General features: G+C 43.0%; 1 protein-coding gene across 1 annotated transcript in view; it reads left to right on the top strand.

Annotated features, from left to right (window-relative positions):
- Window positions 1-17,015, top strand: part of LOC139912810 (uncharacterized) — a 55,749-nt gene that overhangs the window by 16,164 nt on the left and 22,570 nt on the right. The window contains exons 6-14 of the mRNA XM_078284265.1: window positions 11,549-11,659; window positions 11,867-11,965; window positions 13,131-13,160; window positions 13,416-13,448; window positions 14,481-14,534; window positions 14,691-14,765; window positions 15,018-15,065; window positions 15,228-15,290; window positions 16,975-17,007. Of these exons, the coding sequence (XP_078140391.1) occupies window positions 11,549-11,659; window positions 11,867-11,965; window positions 13,131-13,160; window positions 13,416-13,448; window positions 14,481-14,534; window positions 14,691-14,765; window positions 15,018-15,065; window positions 15,228-15,290; window positions 16,975-17,007 (546 nt within the window). The remainder of the gene's footprint in view (window positions 1-11,548; window positions 11,660-11,866; window positions 11,966-13,130; window positions 13,161-13,415; window positions 13,449-14,480; window positions 14,535-14,690; window positions 14,766-15,017; window positions 15,066-15,227; window positions 15,291-16,974; window positions 17,008-17,015) is intronic.

The following is a 17,015-nucleotide window of genomic DNA, read 5'->3' as shown; positions in this document are numbered from 1 at the left end:
AGAAGGGTCCCTCTTGAGTGGTTTCCCCCCCTTGTCTAACAAGTCATTGAGTTGCAAGAGAGCCATTTTGTGAAAATGACCTAATATCCAGTATTAGATGGAAGTTGACTTTGGCTGGGATCAACAGAGCATTTCTTGGGAAGCAATGCCCTGGCTTTTGTATGCACTTGAATTCTCCCTCTCTCTCACCAGGCCGCCATGGCAGAAATTAGATTAGTGAGAAAAAAGGAAGCAAAGGCTGTTACAAGCTGCTCCTTGTCCTTTTGCAATCAGGGCAATGTGGGTCCTGTAACTGTATAAATAAGTGCACTCTAACACCACCACCTCAGTATGGAAGAAAGGAAAACTTCTAACGCCTCGCTGAATGAACAGTTTAGGGTCGGCTAAGGTTGCACAGCCTTTTGAAATGGAAGGAGAGACCGGTAGTCACAAAGGGGTTGAAACTTGTTCCCCTTCATGGCTGTAATTGGATTTAGTCTTCACTGATTATAGGTTTCCATCAAAGGTGACTTTTCAGATGAAAGATTTCCATTCCATCAGCTGCCTGGAACAATTCAGATTTGGATTTTGAGAGACTTTCTACATATAAGTATGGAGTTTCCATTACTGTATAAATGTACTGTAGGTTTCACACAATGGCAGGTTGAATCCATCAGTTAGTCAGTGTTTGGCTTGTGGTGCAGAAAACTTGCCAAATGAAATTATATGCTACAAGCATATAGGAAATGGTCGACCTCTCTCTATTAACCTTCAATATGTAAAGGCGGATCCTGTTGCTAAAGACACGTGCAAACACCTGTAACACCCCCAACACACACACACACACAACTTGTTATTCACTCTCATGTGGGTGCCGAGTAATGTCATTGCATTCCACAGATATACCTTGCCTGGCCTGTAATGGAGAACAGCAGCTGGCGATGTGAGTGGCGTGACTGCAGTGAATTGCAGCGTTGCTCATGCAAGACCTTGTAAATGTTACACTAATTGTGAATCCTGTCAGCATCCAGCTTTGACAAGACACTGGAAGCTGGAAAAAGGGAAATTTCTCGTTCTGAACAGCTGTTGGACTCTGTCTCCTTCCCTGTGTTCCCTCAAGCAAAGGTGGATTCAATCCTCAGACATAGTGTGATTGCCAAAACTAGACAGGCTTTTTCAGACTAGCCTCTTGTCACTAACAGTTAGTGTGGAGGCGGTTAACAAGAAACATAGAGGTTACTGTTTTAGCTGTTGCTGTAATTCCATTGTACCAGTACAATAGTCTGTTTTAGGTTGGGGAAGGATGTGTCTGGGTGGGATATCCATGTGTCCACACTTGGCTTACCAGTTATCTCTCTGAGGGCAACAGAAATTGAAGATGATACAAAGAGAATAGGCTGTCTGCTTGCCTTTCTGTCTGTCTGTCTGAGTATTGACTGTAGCAATGTCACATAACACTACATCAGTCTAAGACCTATGAGGAATTACATGAGAAATAAGGCATTGGGCGCAATTTCTTATAGCATCTCCCTTCATAGGTTATAGATATCATACAGTAGATATATGAAATAGCTGCAGTCACTAAAGTGGCCCACTAGGTCATAAATAATCATAATAAATAGTTGAGTTTATTTTCTACAAGGCAGTGCGCCACAGGATGACCGTTTTAGCAGGCAAGAGTATCCAAGGAGTTGTCACAGCTTTTTGCCAACACTTGAATCACTTTTTGACCCTATGTCCGACTCTGTGGCTGTTGCTGGGAGTATTGCTCATCTACGCTGACCAAGAAAACGCTTGCTATTTCACCACCCTTAGACTATTCATAACCACATTTTTTTGATTACAACAATGCGATCATGTTGAATGTAAGACTTTGTGCATCTTCCTGGGATTTAGAAAGCACAGCCCACCAATATACCTGAGGCTGGTTTATCTTCTGTTATATATCAGGGTCTTTGTTTGAAGACGTGCTGAGTGCACTTGCAGGCTTCACAACAGGAAGAGGAGTGAGCGGAGGAATGGCGCAGAAATGGAAAGATGGAACGGAGAAGGGGGGGGGGCGGTAGAGAGGAGAGAAGGTGAAGCGAGGAGGATGGAAAGGAACGATAACTCTGGCATACATATATGTGTCTATGCAGCACACACGCATACACCAACACACATACACACAGGCATAAAACATATATACACACTCACTCGCGCAACACACACACTTGGAGATCTTGCGCAGAGAGAGAGAGAGGAGACTGATAGATTGAGGTGAAGATGAGAGCGGTTAGCCAAGAGAAGATGAGCTAGGAGGAGGCTTTGTCTGCTGGAACACATATGCTTTTCATTACTGGAGCTCAGACCTGTCCTCTGAGCCGTCAGAGACAGGGAAGCATGTGAATGTGCATGAGCGTTTGAGTGTATGCAAATATGTTTACGATCTTCATATGTATGTTATTACAAGTGTTTTATTTATGTGTATCCTGGCATTGGTTTAGAGACATATCCCCCGCCACCGCCATCACCACATATACAGACGCACGCACACACACACACCATAAATCGTTCAGACACAAGAGAACTATGTGAAAGATGGCATTTTCCCCTATTCTCACCCACCTATATCCTCTCCTCCCCTTAATCTGTCCTATGCCTGGCATGGTGCCAAGCTGTGAATCACTGGAACCCAAAGACACTGCAGACCCCCCCCCCCCACCATACGCACATATCCCCACCATACGCACACCCCACACACATCTTGTTTGTTGTCATTACATATGTCTGTTATTTTCTCATTTCTCATCAGTCAGCGTCACCAGAAATTATTATCAGCTTCTTCAAGAATCTCATTAAATCATCTGAAGAATTACAGCTCACACCACATTTAGCATTGCCACCACTTTAATTGAAACGATAAGAGGTAGAGCATGATAAGATAAGAGGTTCATTAGTTGTTGAATGGTGTCAAATCCGTCACCAAAGCCATACGGTACGGTTTGTAACTTTCCCACAATAAACCAATGTTTTTACTATTGGTCAACCACAGTTTCCCGTGCTGTGGCAGCCTGCTCAGTGTCATGTTTGAGCGGTTGTCTTCTGGTGACCATGTTCTCACCACTATAAGTTATTTTTTTGATGTTCGCCGTGTGAGTTGATGAGCCATCCCCTGGCATGCTCCCACAACCTCTCCCCTGCTCCGTTTGCCAGTAGGTCTGGAGCATGGAGCACTCTCCTTGTCCATCTGGCAGCGGGGCCTAAGTGATGTTTATACAGCGATGGAGAAATCTCTCGCTCTTATTTCCCTAAGCGTCCATGAAGACAGATCAACCCTGGAGCGACCTTGTTACAGTTATTGGTAGAGGTGGACTGAAAGGTCTCATAGGTCAGAATTCATCTTTTAGATTTGTGGCTGGACATGAGTAAGCCTGGCAGTGCTGTTTTCAGAGTTAATGCTGAAGCTGAGGCCTACATTTACAGTAGATCATTAGATATGTAATTCTTAGCTGCAGAAATGTGTTCAAAATGTGAAAAAATAGTAATAATAATAATGTATTGCTTTTTACATCCTGTTGTCTTGGGCACAGGAAAATGCACCATCCCTTGAGCTAGTCACTGCAAAAGATGACCACCTTAATGTAATTTATTGTAGCATTGACTTCTCTCTATTGAGTCTCTTTCCAATGTAGTTTCACCTATTTCAAGATTTTTTTTATTTTGAAATAAGGTGGATCACTCTATTAGTATCAAAATAAAGTCACTTGATTAAAGAAAATTCTTGAAACAAGTGAAATTACCTCACCCCGCTGGCATATTTTTTCCCGTTTTGAGAAAAATAAGATGTTAAGATGCAATACTAGCCTGATATTCAGACTGAATGGCCAGTTCGTTACCACTCCATTATTCAGCCTGAGATTGCCTTGTAGTTAGCCATTTTCTGTGTGGGGCGGTTTATTTTCCCCTAAATCAGTCACTGACGTATCCGGCCACTCTGACGTTTTTCAGTCGACACTGATGCTGGGCAACCAGTTAGCCACTACATCCATGGTTAGCCAGGGTATTTACTAACTTTACCAAGAATGTTGGTCGACTTTGACAAAAATATTGGTTTTGCAAAGACAATATGTTGGTGAAGGGGGTGATTTCAACAAATCGATTCTGCTGAATCGACAATGAAAAACCGTTGCACAAACGGTTCAAACTTTAGTCCCACCCGCTGATTGGCTCGATTGTTTCTCAGAGTGAGAACAAGCCGTTGACAAGAGCAACACCAGACTCTGAATCGCATGACAAAATCTGAAAAGTGAGTGGGGTGCAATTCAGGAGTCTGGAACCAGGCTAACTCTATACCAGACTGAATGAATTAACAAGGGCATATAAGTTGATGATCTGCTGTGTCGGTGCATTGGAGCACTTCCACACCTTACCTGCTGTCCTGGCCTTTTAGCCCATGCAGCAATACCTTGATATGCAATTTGTTAAACAGCATTTCCACAGCCAAAGCACTGACACAGTTCATCTCTCCCACTTCAGTGGAGCATCCCATGTGTTTGCCATAGTGAGATGCCTCAGATGGCTGCACTATGATCATCGTCTGCGTAATGACAGAGGAACTCGGAAAATGCTTTTGAGGCTGACTCAATGAACCTAACCTTGATGTGTCGAGGCGAGCCGACCTGTCTAATGCTGGTCTCTTTTCTCAACCCTGACTTGTCAGAAAAGTATTCAGTGGAATGGCAGTGAGATGCATATGTGGACCATCTGGGAGAGGAAACACACTTGGCCAACTTTACATACCATGGCCATGGGCTCCTTTTATTGACTGTTTTTCTCGCCCTATGCATGATCTGCACCACTGATCTTCTCAAGACATAATAAATACTGGTCAGAAATTAGGAATTGTTTGTGGTAGGTGTGTGTATATAGACCATGAGGATTTGGTTGCTGTATGTACTTTCACGTTTACATATAATGCTTGCAGTGTGTGTGTCTGTGCATGCCTACTTGTTTACATGTTTATGCATGCTGTGAAAGTGTGTGCCAGGCTGAGCACACGGTATGAGCTGTGGGTCAAGGTATACTCTGTAGACATTGCAGGGCTCAGTGTTGGCAGAGCAACTGTGGCATTCCTTTAGAAGTGGATAAAAAAGAATAGCAGAACCTCTCTGACAGAAAAAAGGAAGAGTGAAAACTGTGTGGTCAGCTTGAAAACTGATAGCATGGCGTGTTCTGCTCCATATGAGTTTCAGCATAAACATCGACGTCATCACAAGCTCAGTGGATATGTTGTAATGCATGGTATATGAATGAGCACAACTAGGAACAGCAGTAAGGTTCTTTGCACAGAAGTGTGTGTAATAAGGCATGTGTTGGTGGAGTTGTGCCATGGTGAAGGACTCACAAGCACTGAGGCTGGTGAAGGCAGACACTCATAGACGTCACTGGGCAGGGCAGCCTGGTTTGGCATGGTGGCAGTGCTATAGTCCAAATGCGTGCAATGGCTCGTTTTGCAGTTGCACTTAATTTGGAGCCATTCGTAAGAGCCGCTCACCCCCTCAGAGTACGTGTGTCAAAGTGTGTGTAGTGATGACTGAGTGTGTCTTTTTTTCTGGGATGCTCCCAAGTTCACTGAAGACTCTTCTTCAGTGCAAGTGCCAACCACAGAACAAAACAGAACAGCTTATCTGATTTTTTTGTATGATTGCATTGTATCCCCTCTAAAAGTGAAAATGACCACCCAGACCAACTGTGAGTAATCAGACCAACATACCTGTTTCATTCCACTAATGTTGGCCTGGACTCTGTCCCAAAAGCAGATACATAAAGAGAGAATCTCAGAGCCTTCCTCTGCCTGTCTGTAGGAGCTCTGATAGTTGTGCACTTGGGGTCATCTGGCAACAAAGAGGGCTGAGGCTTTGGGACCTCTCGTTGATAGTGTCAATGACTCCATGGAAAAGGAAAGGGAAAACAATAAAAGGCTTGCCGCCAAAGTTGGCTGGCTCACACCAGCCAGCAAGAGAGAGAGTTTGTGTGTATTGGTGTGACTTTGTGAATGCTTAATTAGTCCAGCATGTGACTAGTTCTGCTTCTCATAGCTGGGTGCCCGTGACTGACAGCACAGAGAACCTGGAAGTGACAAGGAGCAGGGGAGGTCACAGGAGAGGGGAGAGGAGGGGAGGCGAGGGGAACTTCAGTATGTCCACTTGTCTCACGCGATCTGGAATCACTGCGGCAGCTCGCATCATCCTGCTTTCATCCTACTTGTCCTGCATTACCTCATCAGAATGCAATCTATCCACCAACTTGGAACTGCCACAATGTGATAATTTGATACTGATAAAAATCTGGTGTCATGACAGTGAAGGACATAATGATGGGCTTAGCTTTCAAAGTGAAGATTTATATGGGACCACAGCCGAAGAACAGATTCCACCTGTCAATCACAGCAAAACACTGATTCTCTGGAGACCTTTGGAGGGCCTTTCAAGATGAAGTTATCATGTGAGTTTCCCATCACATTACAGATAATTACAGCATTTTCCATAACAATTCTCTATACATCTCCCAACTTCCCATCAGCACACGCTGATCAGACAGTTTATACTGTGAGCCCTACGTGACTTTAGTTCAACTGAAGACTCTCAAGACTCATTATTCCTCCGTGGCCACATAACATCACGCTCCTGTCATTTTTGTACATTGACTTTGACCCCTATGCCTTTGCTGTAAACAGAAGTGTGCTCTTAGTCCACTCGCCTGGTTAAATATGAGTTAGAACTAAGAAGACAGTGAGAAACAAGTACCAGAAATCTCCTGGACATTCCAAAGCGCCAAATTCGAGGTCTGCTTTCTGCGCGTCTGCCGTCGGTTACGGTGGAAACCTGCCATGGAATTCTTTGCTCTCTTAAATTAAACCCTTCACCCAACCCCAGCTGGTTCACAAAGTAGAGAGAAACGGAGAGGGGGGGAGGAAAAGGGAGGAGATGGAAAGGAGAGAGTGGATCCATCTTTCCCTCCTCACGTTTGGCTTCCTCTGTTTGCTGCTTTTAACACCTCAGGTCTGGTGCGCGCAACCCCTTTGACACTGACTGGAGGGGAAGCAGAGAGAAAAAGAAAGACAAAGAGTGGGATGGAGAAAAAGGGAAAGAATGGGAGAAGGGATCCGAGAGCCGAAAACACTGTTTTGATTAATGTCTCGTATTCCTCTGGTTCTTAAACAGAGGATTACCTTACCTAACCCCAATGGAGAGTGAGCAAGATGTTTCAGTGGTGAGATTGAAACCAGATCCTTCTGTTCACACTGGCTCATATCCATCACTTGTACTGGACCTGAGTTTGAGAACATGACTAGTGACTGAAAGAACTAGCCACATTGTCTGGCCAGTTTTAGCCCAATGTCAGTCTTCGGTTTTAATACCAAAGCACACTCCTTGGTAGTGGGCAATGAATACTGCATGCTTGTCCAATTTGTCCCTCGTCACATTTTAATTTCTCTGAAAAGAAGACTGGTTCTTTGTCAAAGAACGTCTAGACTTGCATTTACACTTGTACCCAAACTGACATCATTCTCAAACCAGCTACCACAAATGAATAACTCCAGTTGTTTGTGATGCTGAATTACTCACTGCCGCACAGTGCTAGATCTCACCTCACCGACCTTCCGGTACACTTGTCACTGCACAGCTGTGAAAGCTAGTGGTCTTGTCTGAATGGAAAACCATGTTCGTGTCACACTTCTTTAGAATTCCAAATGGAGGGAAACTATGATGTATTAAAGTACTGCATCAGTTACCTTCCAATTTCCTTGGCCCTCGGTTCTCCCTCTTGTGTAGTATTGGGTTTCTGTCCCTTCTATCTTGTATTCAGAGCATCTGACCTTTTGCAGTGTTCCCCTGTCTGAGGTCCAAAGGCAGTTGGGGTTTCAATTAGTCTCCCAGCCTTTCTACTGTGGTTTGGGGGTCACCAAGAAAAACAGCCACTACACTGGTGTGCAGAAAGCCTCCAACTTGTCAGGAATCAGCAAGCCCATTGGCTAAATACTGGGAGCAGCACCAAAGAAAAGCGATGATTCGCTGTCAAGGTCATGGTGCAGAGTTTCCATGAGTGCAGTTCATTACAACAAACAACATTGGTGTAGACTTCCAATAATGTGTGAGCTAAGACAGATCTATTTGTGTGAGCTGACATGCTGTAATAATAGTATTCAAACAAAAGCCTGCTTGTTTGAGCTGAGTTCGGGGTAAATATGACTAAAACACTGAGCTTTTGTACAAGCTGTACCCGCCATCTCTCAAATATACAATCAATGGAAAGATGCCAAACCAGCAAAGGTCCAGAATTTGTTAATGTGTCCTCTCGCTTTCACCCTGAAAAACACATGACCTACAAGGCAGTGTTTTTCACTTGTGAGCGTTTTTATTTTCCCAATGTCTAGTGATGTCGGAACCAGAGAAAATTTAGTTTTTCCTTTGAATCTGGTGTCTGCCCAAAGCCTACACTCATGGTCAAACACACACACACACACACACACACACATACACACACACAGCATCTCAGGCTGAATTCTTGGTGTCTGCAACTTGTCTTAGGATCTCAGATCAGAGAGTTGAGCTCACAGTGGCAGGTGGTGGTCGACCCTGAGCACGCCTGCCAGAGCCAGGTTGGGTCATGCACATGTGAGCGCAGGTGGGCCAGATGATGGATGGATAAGCTAAACTTCTCCACAGTACCGCCTGTCTACACTCTCTCTCTCCCTGTTTCGCTCTCATTCACACATACAGTATAATCTCTCTCTCACACACACATACTGTACATTCCCAACACACACACACACACACCTCAAACTGGCCAATGAGACATTCCATCATCTTCTGTCTCCCCGGGAAGGGGAGACCAGACTTACTCCAGTTTGAAAAAAAAGAAACATTTGGAGACTTACAGTTTATAAGGGTGTGAGGCGTCAGCAGTGTCTCATATATCTTGTAACTATCCTTTTCCTGTCAATTTCGTGTCAATTCCAATTTCCTTATCAATACACAAACTCTTATCGTATGTCCAGCACATTGGTAACAATTGAGACAGATTGCTTGTGTCAGTGCTGGAAACACTGGAGAAGGAAAAGCCCTCGATCAGTCTGATTTATACTATAAGTCATTGCTGTTGTTATTACTTCGAGGTGTGTCTGGGGACGGTTGAGCAATCGAGGAGAATCGGGTTGAAAGCTTCGAAGGAGATGGATTATTGCAAGGACGTTTAGCTTAGCGTCTGAGCTCGCATTGCATGCTCACTGGGCTTGCCAAGGCCTTGGCAAGCCCAGTGCCCACATTTGTTTTGACTAGGTCACGAAACCCCACACTTCCATCTTTTTCTCTCTCTCTCCCAGCACATTCCTCCAGCTCCTCAGCATCACTGTCTGCACCCTGCTGACTGCTGGACCGTCTCCAGGCTCTCACCCTCCTCTCTCTCTCTCTCCACTCTTCCCCTTGTTCAGCCTGTTTCCCATGCTTAGTTGTTCTCACCCCAGAGCTTACAAGTATTGATGAAAACAAGTTCTGTAGTGGACTAGCTTGTTGGCAGCCTTTTGAATTAGAACTTCTACTCGGTTTAAGAATATTTATTACTCCAATATGTTTACCTCAGATTGAGGCTCCTTTTCAACTCACAGCTTCTCCTAATACATCTCTGAGGAACATGTTCCCCCACCTACTCCAAACCATGAAGTCCTGTATGCTAAGCCTTTATGATAGGGAGGGATCGCTTTGGCAGTGATATAGAGATACTTAAAAATAAATCTAGTTTGCAATAGTATTCCCCCCTTTACTCGCTTGGCCTATATTGCCTCACTGGAAAAACATTTCACATTATGTGTTATTCATTCTTCATTCTTCATCCTTCCACTCATATATACAGTATACATAGAAAAGTATTTCACCACATTGAATGTTGTTGTTTTATGTTTTATAGGCATATCATTCTTAGGCAATACTCTAATTACAATTTTCACAATGTATTAATTTACCTGTTTTAATGTATTTGGATATTCATGATAGCTAACCTTTATAGGTGAAAAGGAAAGGTAGCAGTTTGTTGTCAGTTCTTATGGTGCTTTTTAGATGATGCTCATACCATCCACTAAACATACACAAACCCATGTATGTTTTTATAACTGATAATGTTCATTATAAATTTGAAACCTGCAATTTAATGTGCTTTTGGCCAGGTTGGTGGCATGACACACACACAAATACAATCAAAATCGTTCTTAAGCTCCTACACAAAACTAAATTACACTGTCACTGCCACCAGTCTTTTGTCTGTCAATATTAGATTTTATTCTCCATATGAATATATTCCCTGATAGCCCTATTTAGGCAACTCAAACCTGCAGGTAGTTTTTGAATATAAAGCCATATGATTGTATATGATGTTTTGGCTCTTGGATATACATGCTTCAACATGTGATTTATAGCTGAATTAAAGCACAAATTAGGTTTAATACTGTAGGAATGTTATCCTGAACATTGTCTGTAACAACAGGCCCCACATCTCCATTTGCAGTTCTTATTGTAAGTATCTTTCAGTCTCCTCCAATCCATGAAAGATTTTGAAAAAGATGCAGGTGGTGAACAGTGCACTCCACGTCATTCCTCTCTTTTCCCCACTTTCTTCCCTCTCCCCCTCTTCTTCCCGCATTCTTTGTTCTTGTCAGCAAGCAGAAACCCAAGCTGGGATATGACTTTATTCATGCGTAACTACCATATGGGAAGGAGACGTTTTTCTTCTTGTGGATATTCCGACGACATGCCAAAAGCTGTTGCCGCCCACAGATTAGCTCGGGGCCTCTGGTCACAGAAAGAACAGATTGCTCCCTCCAGTGTTTAGAATATGGCATCACCAGCTGGACAACCCTTGTAGACTGTTTTGTTTTCCAATCAGTAAGGATCAGCTCTTTTCCCAATTGCCAAGGTACAGTTCTTGGCACTGGAAACATAAATGTGAGTGTTTTCACTTAAAGGGATCTTAAGTAAGCACACATATCTGCTACCTTCAGTTTGCCGTAACTTGGTGAAAATTTCTCCTCTTTCCTATGTGTTGCCGTTCACAGGTCTCTCCTGCCCAGAAATAAAATAATCATGATATTCTGATGTCAAATCATAAACTAATGCTAATATCCTGTCAGATTTTGGATGATTGTAGGTATGGAAGTTATGTAGTACAAGAAGTTGAAGAGAAATGATAGATGTAGTGACCTTGTAGGCCATTACGGCAGTTTGACAGGGCCCTAGTCGCTGTTACATGAGATTGTACCATATCTGTCTGTATCTATGCAGTAACCTTCTTACAGGCCCTGGAAAATGTCTGAGTGATTTTATCTGAAGATGGAATTAGAATTAGGCACTAGTAACTCATCATAGCCACTATGAAGAAAAAACAGGGCTTGAGGAAAGGATCTTTGTTTGCTTTCATTCTTCTTGCCCCCTTTTATGGTCCGGTGTACAGTAATTCTCACTCTCTTTCTCTCCCTCACTCTCTTTTTCTCTCTCTCTACTTCTTTATCTGTCTGTCCTTTTCTTCTTCCATCCAGGCTATGGGAGTCTGGGAGTTGGTGGTCATGGGGCTGGTGGCCTGGGAGCTGCAGGCCTAGGAGGAGGTGGATACTTGAAGCCTGGAGTTGGAGCTGGAGCCGGAGTGGGAGGTGCGTGCCAACATAAGTGTGACATTAGGTTACTGTGCCCAATTTTCAATGTAATGCCAGTAGGATTAATCATCCCTCCTCCTGGCATTACATATTCTGCTGAGGTTTCACACCAAAGATGTAAAATGTCTCAAGTAAAGACTTACACTACACTAGAAGCCAGTACAACTATCTGTCGCTCATCCTTGTCCCCTTTGTCTCATTAAGGTGGTTACGGTGGATATGGAGGATATGGCGGATATGGAGGATATGGAGGAGGAGCAGGGGGCTTTTTCCCAGGAGCTGCACAGAAGGCTGCCAAAAAAGGTACAGCAGATAGCAGATAATGTCTTGTTACAAATATAACCTCAGTTCTCTGAGAAGGGCGGAGTGAGACACAAATCACAAAAATCTGTTACACAAATCTGTCTGTCCGGACAGAGAGATGGACAGACAGACGGGGGGGGCCAACTAGTATTGTTTACTTCGGGTCCAGTGAGCAGAGTGACCAGCCTATAAGCTCTTTGGCTAATGCTGAGAATAGAGAAAGTTCCTTGTGGGGAAAACTGACCAGCAGGCCATAGCAGCTGGTGTGATAAAACCAGTGAGGTCAGTCACATCACAAAGGAGAATCAAAACAACTTACGAATTCTTGAGGAGGCTCTAACAGCACTATTCATTCAAGATAGTGCTGTTAGCTAGTTAGTAAGGGAAGTGCAGCTGCTACTCACCTGACAGCAGGGAAGAATCAACTTCTGGCTGCAAGTATGGAGATATTCCAAGAAGTGGCAACAACGCTCAACAAAGGCTGAATAATTAATAATTAACACAGCTTTAGCCAAAGAGGAAGAACTAATCAGTGAAATCACCTGGTGGAGTGAATCGTCGGCCCTAAATGGTACATGGTTTGAAATCCCTCTTCTAGGGCAACAGTTAAGCCGTTGCAGTCCTCAGAACATCCAGAGGTGGGCGCTTTCACACAAGTCTTGAGGAGCTAAATAGTGAAAGAAAGAAGGCCACCACGGGTCAGAATACCCCTAGGGGCGGACGGGGCTCCCCAGGTGCTGACCAGTCCTTTCTACCTGAAAGGCAGGTGTCATACAAAGTCAACTGAAGGAGAACACAGTAGAGTAACTGCCAGTAACTTACTGTTGTGGTTTCAAAAACAAACATGAGCAAATGCTCAATTTCAAATCAATTACTCGGCCATGTGACATTCATGGGGCCACATAGCTTCATTTTTTGTTTTAGTTAGATTGAGATTTGAGACAATGTGCTCTCATAATTCAGATGGTTTTTTTTTTTTTTTTTTTTTTATCATTCCAGTTTACCAGTCAGCAACTAGCATTTGTATCATTTCTCTCAGTTCACGGAGTAGGTTGCCTGCCTGTAGGACACCACACTCTTCTTAAAAAAAAGCAAATTTTAATCAGTAATTAGTATATCATCCACATAACTGTGACACCACTATGTTCACTGTTGTATCTCTCAGGCTATGGTGGTGGTCTCCAGCCGGGTCTAGGTAAGTGATCAGGACTCTAAACTGGCCAGATATTACATAACATTTGGTTCAAGTATATTGTCACACCATGCAAATGTTTTGCTGTGTCACCAAGGAAGTGGGGCAGAAACAGTAACATGGGAAAACACGATTATTCTGATGAAGGTCTTTGGGGGTCATGTTTTTAATCTTGCTCATCTATTTTCATAAATACTGTTGAATATTATGCGTCAGATGTTCTGGTTGTCGTATTCACAGTGGTTGTCCTATTCACAGGTGCAGGAGGAGTTCCTCAACTACCACAAGGAGGTAAGCTGATTCTCAGCTTGTTGACAGACTAGAAAAAATGAAATGTGCTGAATACTGACACAAAGCCTTCTAAGTCTTTGATAGATCTGCATGCTTGTATGTTACGAGAAAGCCAAAACGAATGTTTCACATTAATGTTAACTCGGCATGAAAAACGCAGGTTGGCAAGCAAATGTACATTTTTATCATGTACCTGCAAGCCTTGGGGAGCTTGAACTTCAGTAAAGCCCGGCATGACCTCAAAGCATGTGCTGTGTGTGTGCATTTGATTTACTTTAAATTAGGCAGGTTGATTAAGCATGAAGTCAAAAAAGGCCAGACACTGTACCATGGCAGAGAGCCTACTCTTAAGTATTGGTTGGCAAATGACAAAACTTTTCATGACACTCAAAATAACAACCCATTCATTTGAAAAAACACAGCTAAAACAAAACATTCTCTTGCCAGAATTTTCCCCACCAAATCTCTCAGGCCACATATTTACAGGCAGTGCGCAACGTCTGTTCGGCAAAGTATGGAATTTAAGATTGAAAAGGAAGGTTAAACAAATAAACCAATGTGTTTTATCCAGTTGCCAAGCTCCCCTACAAGTGAAACTGACAGCTCATTTCCTGCACGAAGGGATCGCCAAAGAAATGAAGCATTTGATGAGGCAAGGCAAATGCCATGCATACTGGCCGTCTCTCCTGATTAGATTAAAAGTCAGCCATGTTGCTTTTGATCATGGGGCCGATGACAGGCTAGTGGTGCCAGATTAGCTAGTCTCAGTGCACTGGTCAGTCTGAGGGATCTGGCTCCCTGTGCAAGGTCAAGTCTGGCACGGGCCAAAACCTCTGCATTACTCCTTTCTAATGGCACAGGGCCCTCTAGTGGTCATGGGAACTACAGCTATACTGTACTCTCACTGCAGGGTTTTGATTATTCTGATATCCACAGACGTGATCATGACTGTGGTTTAACTGAGCGTGTATTTAACCTCAAGTCTTAAATTCTTTTCATATACATATATCTGAGCACTTTGCTTGGGAACAGGGGCTGGAGGAGGACCTGGAGGGGCGGGGACTGGAGCTGCAGTGCCTGCTGGAGGCAAGACACACACACACACACACACCACATCATTCTGCCCATTTTGTAATTTCTTTTTCATTTTACAGAGTGGTCTGTTTAAAGTTAGACTGATGTTAGCTCCAACCCATGTTTATGTTTGTCATGCTAACTCTAACTTAAACATCTCTTTTTCAGTGCCTGTTATTCCACAGACAGGTCTTCCAGGAGGGGGCGCTGCTGGTGCCGCAAAGAAAGCTGCTAAAGTGCCAGGTTTGTGTAGAGTCAAAAATAATAATCAACTAACAGTCTATTGGGTAGGTGCAATAAGCATTTTTTTCATCAGTATTCACACAGAATTGTCCTAGTCACGGGTTATTATGAAGAGGGTATGCAGAAGACAGGAGTGCCTAGATATAGCAGATCACTGTCATGCATTTGAATGATTTATGTCCACATATCACTTACATTGACAAACACTGTAGATGCAAAAATGAAGTGCTGTCCTCTCATTGGCTGTGGCAGGTGTCGGTGTGCCTGGACTTTACCAAGGTGGCGTGGTGCCAGGACAAGGTGTGTCTCTTCCACAGAAGGGTCTCAGTCACCATTCTGTCAATAAGTCTTTCACCATATGTGAATTACCTCCGGTTGTGCAAACCATTGACTGTCTTTGTAATTTTCATACTGTACAGTAGTTTAACTGCGGCTGTTTCCTTATGCTTATGGCTCCTTTAGGGTTTGGTGGTCGTGGAGTTCTGCCTGGGGTGCCCATTGGAACCGGCCTGAATCACAAATCATGTAAGATCTAAAATAATTTCAGTGCTTTTCATTCATGAGTGTTGGCTGGTATTTCTTTCATGGCTGTTGAATGCAGGGTTCCTACGGGTGCTGGAAATCCTTGAAAGCACTTGAATTTTAATGTGGTGTTTTCAAGGTTTGAAAAGTGCTTGGATTTTGAATAAAGTGCTTGAAACTGCTTGAAATTGTAACGTTAATTGCATTACTTTCATAATAAATCGCTATCTGACTGAATAGTTCGATTTATAGATAAAGAAATAAAATAAATCGGAGAGAGAGAGCGTAACTGCTTTTGCCTTTCGCAGAAAATTAAGACAGCCGGTTGTCAGCAAGAGCCTCGCTTGCCACTCTGCGCATGTGTGTCAGTCTTTTTTGATGTGTGCCCCCTGATGGGACAGTGAAGTGAGTGGGAGGCTAATAGACGACATGTCGGGAGGTTGCCGTTTCAATGAATGTTGGCTTGAAAACGAAAAATACAAATGATAGTCGATTTTCGGGAGGGATCGAGGGTGAAACAATATGGTAGTACTAGTATTGCATGTCAATTACGGCACGTTCATTTATGGAATATGCAACGTAACAGCTAACATTACCTTTAAATGACATAGTTAATAATGTTAACGGTAACGTAGTTTGGAAATGTAAACTAAGTTACAGACTCTGCTTCATTTCCCCCTTTGTTGTCCTGTCATGATCTCTTACTACTATACTACAATCCATAAAGCCATAAAGTTTACTTTTATGATGCCTATAATGTTCAGTGTTTTTTTGACACTGTCATAGAGGTGTTAATTCAATTATACGTTTAGTATTGAGCAGGGATGTAAACTAGTCACCTTTAGGTGACAGTTGCCTTTTTGATCCCAAAATAGGGCACTTAAGGTGAATGATTTCTGAGTAGTTTTGTGTCTGCGCTGGTATCTGTCACCTTTTTCCACTCTCCATGAGTTTGCATCCCTGATTGAGGTCATAGTTAGTGGTGGTGTTGTACTCCATAATGCTCCATATTATCTTTCAGTAGACCCTCCTGCCTCCTAAATGCCCACTTCTTTTTAAATCCCTCTCCCCTCGTTCGTAATGCAGCTCCAGCCCAACCTGAGATCACCCCAATCATCATATTAGCACTTATTTTATTTCATGAGACGTATATTCACCAACTGATTGGTTACAGCTCCAGACCTTTAAATCAAATATTATATTCCTATAAGAAACACACCTTCACAAAAGAGCGTTACAAACTTAAGAAGAACATGATAACCCAAATATATCATTCTAAATTTAATGCGAGAGCCAGGGGAGTAGCAATACTTAACATCCCGTTTATTTCCACTAATACTATCTCTGTTATTAATGGTCGCTACATAATCGTTACAGCATTGCTGTCACGAAACATAATTTTGGTTGTTTATAGCACAATAGCATCTGATTTAATGTGATGAAGAAGTGAAATAATCATTTTGAGTATATATATGTATATAAATATGTAATTTACCACAACTGGAAGGTGCTGGAAAAGCTTGAAAATGCTCCTTGAATATGCTTGAAAAGTGCTTGAATTTGACTTTGGAAAAGGTGTAGGAACATGCCTGTGAATGGCACTTGTAGTATCTGCATTAATCTGCATTAATAACAGTGAACTTGCTTCATCTGTGTCTGATTGGCTGATATGATTTCTATTACACAGTACCAGGAGGAGGCCAGACAGGACCAGGAACTGGTAGCTTT

This window comes from Centroberyx gerrardi, chromosome 6 (genome assembly GCF_048128805.1).
Source record: "Centroberyx gerrardi isolate f3 chromosome 6, fCenGer3.hap1.cur.20231027, whole genome shotgun sequence".
Lineage (NCBI taxonomy): Eukaryota > Metazoa > Chordata > Actinopteri > Beryciformes > Berycidae > Centroberyx > Centroberyx gerrardi.
Note: the sequence above shows the minus strand (reverse complement) of the source record. Positions and strands in the feature narration are given on the sequence as shown.